The sequence below is a fragment of the Papaver somniferum genome, unplaced genomic scaffold (assembly GCF_003573695.1).
Source record: "Papaver somniferum cultivar HN1 unplaced genomic scaffold, ASM357369v1 unplaced-scaffold_56, whole genome shotgun sequence".
Classification (NCBI taxonomy): Eukaryota; Viridiplantae; Streptophyta; class Magnoliopsida; order Ranunculales; family Papaveraceae; genus Papaver; species Papaver somniferum.
In genome coordinates, this window is record NW_020648304.1 from 301,180 (window position 1) to 305,409 (window position 4,230).

General features: G+C 38.4%; 1 protein-coding gene across 1 annotated transcript; it reads right to left on the reverse strand.

The window, feature by feature from the left end:
• Positions 1-1,162: 1,162 nt before the first annotated feature.
• On the reverse strand, positions 1,163-2,991 carry LOC113343178. Its single transcript, XM_026587461.1, has 4 exons — positions 2,269-2,991; positions 1,712-1,833; positions 1,253-1,513; positions 1,163-1,166 (listed from the first exon to the last, which is right to left on the reverse strand). The coding sequence occupies exons 1-4, from the start codon at positions 2,989-2,991 to the stop codon at positions 1,163-1,165; spliced, it is 1,110 nt and encodes a 369-aa protein (XP_026443246.1).
• Between the last annotated feature and the right edge of the window lie 1,239 nt (positions 2,992-4,230).

Here is a 4,230-nt window from a genome sequence, read left to right on the forward strand (position 1 = left end):
TTTTTATGGAAGAGGGTGGTGCATCCTTCATTGGCGGCTCAGAACTGGAAGTTTATTCGTGGTGCGTGTGCTACTCTTGATAAGGTACGTAGCAGATTTAAAATTCAACTTGCATCTAAATGTAGTGTGTGTCAGATTGAGGAGGAGTCTCTCCAACATATTCTTTGGAGCTGTAATTTTGCGCGTCAAGCTTGGGAGTGGATTGAAGGTATTTTCAAAATTAAACCTAATTATGATATTATTACTTCTTACCAAAAGGCAAAAAATCATAGTGGTATTGTTAAGGATTTGTGGTTGGTAGTGAATTTGGTTGTGCGTTCAGAATTATGGTTCACTAGGAACAAAAAAGTGTATGAAAAGAAGAACCCTTGTTGGTCTTTATTTCAAAAACGTGTTTTTAGTTTGATGCAAGATTATTCAGTTCGTATGAAGAGTTATATGCATAATTCTATAGATGACTTGAGAATTCTGGAGTTTTTTAGGGTTCGGCATAGAAAGGTGAAGTTTACTGATCCCAAGGAGTGTTTTTGGTTTCCTCCTAATGATAATGAATTGCTTTTGTGCACGGATGGCGCCTCAAGAGGTAATCCAGGGGTGGCGGGAGCTGGTGTTGTTGCAAGGAATGCAAATTGTGAAGTGGTAGGTGCAATGTGTATTGGTTTGGGAGTTACTTCTAATTATTTGGCTGAATTGTATGGTATTATTGTGGGTATGGAGTGGGCAGTTCAGTGGGGTTATGCTTGCATTGTTATTAGATCAGATTCTACAAGTGTGTTGAAGGCTGTGGAAGAAGATAACGTTCCTTGGTTTTCTAGGCAAAGATGGATGGAAGTTAAAGGTTTATATGGTTCAATTCGTTTTGAACATTCTTTTAGAGAGGCAAATTTTGCAGCTGATGCAATGGCAAAGCGTGGTTGTTTATTAGAGGATGGGGTTGGTTTTCACTTTGAAGGTCGACCAGTTTTTTTAAGTTCTATTGAGTTTCCAAATGTAATTTATTATCGTTTTAAATAGGTTTTAGGAGTTTTTTAGGGGTTTCTCTGATCCCTTTTCTCCTTCACCTATCTTGTAAATATCTTTTTTATCAATATATTTTCTTGTCTTAGCAAAAAAAAAAAGGCCTTCACCATTCCTTAGCAAGTAACCTCTTTTGGCCATTGCATCAGCTGCAAAATTAGCTTCCCGATAAGTATGAACAAAACGAATAGAATCATAGATTTCTTGAATTTTCCTCCACCGCTGCCTTGCAAACCATGGCATATTAGAATTATTAAAGGCCATTACACCCCCCATAGAATCTGAACGCATCAGAATCTTCCTAACAACCCATTTGAGAGCCCAGTCTAGTCCCACAGTGATACCATAAAGTTCAGCAAGGAAATTGTTTGTTCTACCAAGTCCAATACTCATTGTGCCAATAAAATTACAATTTGCATCTCGAGCCACAACTCCAGCCCATGCGATTCCTGGGTTACCCTTGGCCGCACAGTCACAACATAATAACAGCTCGTCCCTATTTGGAGGAGTCCAAAAGCACTCAACAGGTTGAAAAAACTTCACTTGTCGATGCCTTACACGGTAAAAATTCAGAACATACAAGTCCGCAGTGGAGTTGTGCATAAAACTCTTTGTACGGACTGAATATTCATGAATTAAATGGAACACCCGCTACTTGAAAAAGCTTACATTAATTGTCTTGTTTTGAAAATACGCCAGATTTCTAGCATGCCACAGTTCAACTCGAATCACCATAAGTGCCAAAAGCCAAAGATCCTTTATAATACGGCTCCTTCCTTTAGAGGATTTGTAAGAATCAATCAAATTATAGTTATCCTGCAAGGAAAAAATACCTGAGATCCATTGTTAAATTTGAGTTTCAAAGGAACAACTCCATAAAATATGCTCCAAGGACTCTTCATCGAACTTGCAAAGGTAACACTTATTAGCAAGATTGACCCTGCATCAGATCCTGATTTTTTCTTGCGTAGCACAAGATTCTCGCACCAACTTCAAATTTTGTGCAGCTAAGTTTGGATGTATAACCTTCCTGCACAACAGCCCATACACGTCCAAGACATTATACGTCTTCCTTATTAGCTGTTTTGTTGAACTGACAGTAAAGTTACCTCTCATCTCCGGCATCCAGACTCTATGATCATCTCCTCCTTGTGGCGTTGGTAAGTTATTCAAATCCACTCCCGCACGAAGAAAATTCTAAATATGATCTCCTTGCAGCTGCCATTCATTGTTAGAAAGCAAAGTACTTACCATGACAGTACTATCTAGCTCATTATCACCACGAAAATCAGCAATACATTCATTACCATTCCAAACATCATAATAAAGAGAAGTGGCTCGCCCATCACCAAGAAGCACTTTCGTATTTCGATCTACACTATTATGAACCAATCTAACACCAGGCAAGATAGAAGAGTTCACACCATATTGCTTAATTCTACCAGTCTGTGTAGTATATTTCGCCCATAAGAAACGCGCCCACTTCTTATTAGAAGAACGAATACTACACCAAAATTTCATGAGAAGAGCCCTATTTGTAACTGCCATACTTGTAATACTCAAACCACCTTCCTTCACAGGGCTGCAAACTTTGTCAAAACCAACCACAAACTTCCTCGCAACTTCCGAATCCCCGGACCAAAGAAAATTGCGTATAACCCGCTCACATTGCATAATGAACATCCTTGGCCATTTGTAAAAAGCCATATTGTGAATGGCATAGATAGCAATCACAAAGTTAATAAGAACCACACGGTCTTGAAAAGAAAGCATTTTTCCTTTCCAAACTGAAAGTTGCTTCTTGATTTTATCAATAACATTACTTATATGATGATATTTAACCGCTCCAGGCATAATTTGAACACCTAAATATCTGTCCGGGAAAGTAGAGACTTCCATACCAAGTAAATCCGTGATAGTTCTACAACGACTCAAGGTTCCACCTCCATAAAAAACCTTGTTTTTTGACGACATACTGTTTGACCCGAGGCCGATTGATATTTACCAAGCAATGTAAGAAGATTATGCAAACTCTTCAAGTTACCTTTGCAAAATATCATTATGTCATCAGCGAAAAAAAGATGAGTATGAGAAATACCTTTTTTCGAAAGCATTGGCGTCATTTTCTTCTCAAGAAAGAGCTTGGTGAGGTTTCTACTAAGAACATCTTCAATCAGCACGAAGATAAGAGGAGACAAAGGATCACCTTGACACGGGCCTCTATTAATCTTGAAAAAACCTTCTGGACTAACATTGAGGAGGATAGAAATACGGGCTGAACTGAGAATCAAATAAATCCAAGAACACCAACTTTGGGGAAAACCATACCTTCGAAACACCTCTAAGACAAAAGAACAACTAATCGTGTCAAAAGCTTGAGTAATGTATAGCTTTAGGCCCACATTGCCATCTTTCCGCTTAGTTTTCAGATCATTCACCATCTCCGACGCCACACTGATGTTCTCATGAATATTTCTAACCTTCATAAAAGCAACTTTCTCCTCTGAAACCATCTTATCAAGAACACTTCCAAGTCTTGTAGCTAGGATCTTAGACCAATAGGCCGAAAATTACGAAGAGTATTAGCACCCCTTACCTTGGCCAATAAAATCAGAAGACTAGAATTTACCCCATTAGGAACTCTTTGTTGTTGCCAACAATAAATAATAGCATTGTATAAGTCTTGTTGAATCACCCCAACAATGTCTATAAAAAAACATCTAGAGAAACCATCAGGTCCTGGAGAACTATCGATTATTGGGTAATTACAATACGGATTTAGACTTTTTTCTCTCTCCTCTTTGCTCTGGCGATTTTGGAGATTTTTTCAAACTTTTATGTACGTGCTTCATCTTGGATCATCTTTTGGTGATTCAATGGGAGATCATGTTGATACAAATCATATAGTTGCACCTTCTAAGATTTTAACATATGCAGATAGACTCAAGGGTAGGAAAGAGCTTCCCAAAACCTCCGTGGATCTTTCTTCTCTGCCAAACCCTACTCTGAAAGATGGAAAACCTTCTATTGAGATTCCTCATGATTTATATCTGGAAGGATGTGCTTTATGGAAGTTTAGTCTTATTGGAAGGTTAGACTTCAAAGAACTTAACTTTTCTGACGTGAAAAAAAACCTAGAACTTCAATGGCAGCTGGGTGAAGGCCGGGTTCGCTTTGTTCCGTTGAATAGAGGTTTCTTCATCATCAAGTTAT

Coding starts and splice junctions, on each gene's coding strand:
- LOC113343178 (XM_026587461.1), bottom strand. CDS start 2,991: ATGTCGTCAAAAAACAAGGTTTTTTATGGAGGTGGAACCTTGAGTCGT. Junction 1,834..2,268: donor AGCTAGATAGTACTGTCATG/GTAAGTACTTTG, acceptor TTTTCCTTGCAG/GATAACTATAATTTGATTGA. Junction 1,514..1,711: donor TGGCATGCTAGAAATCTGGC/GTATTTTCAAAA, acceptor TCCTCCAAATAG/GGACGAGCTGTTATTATGTT.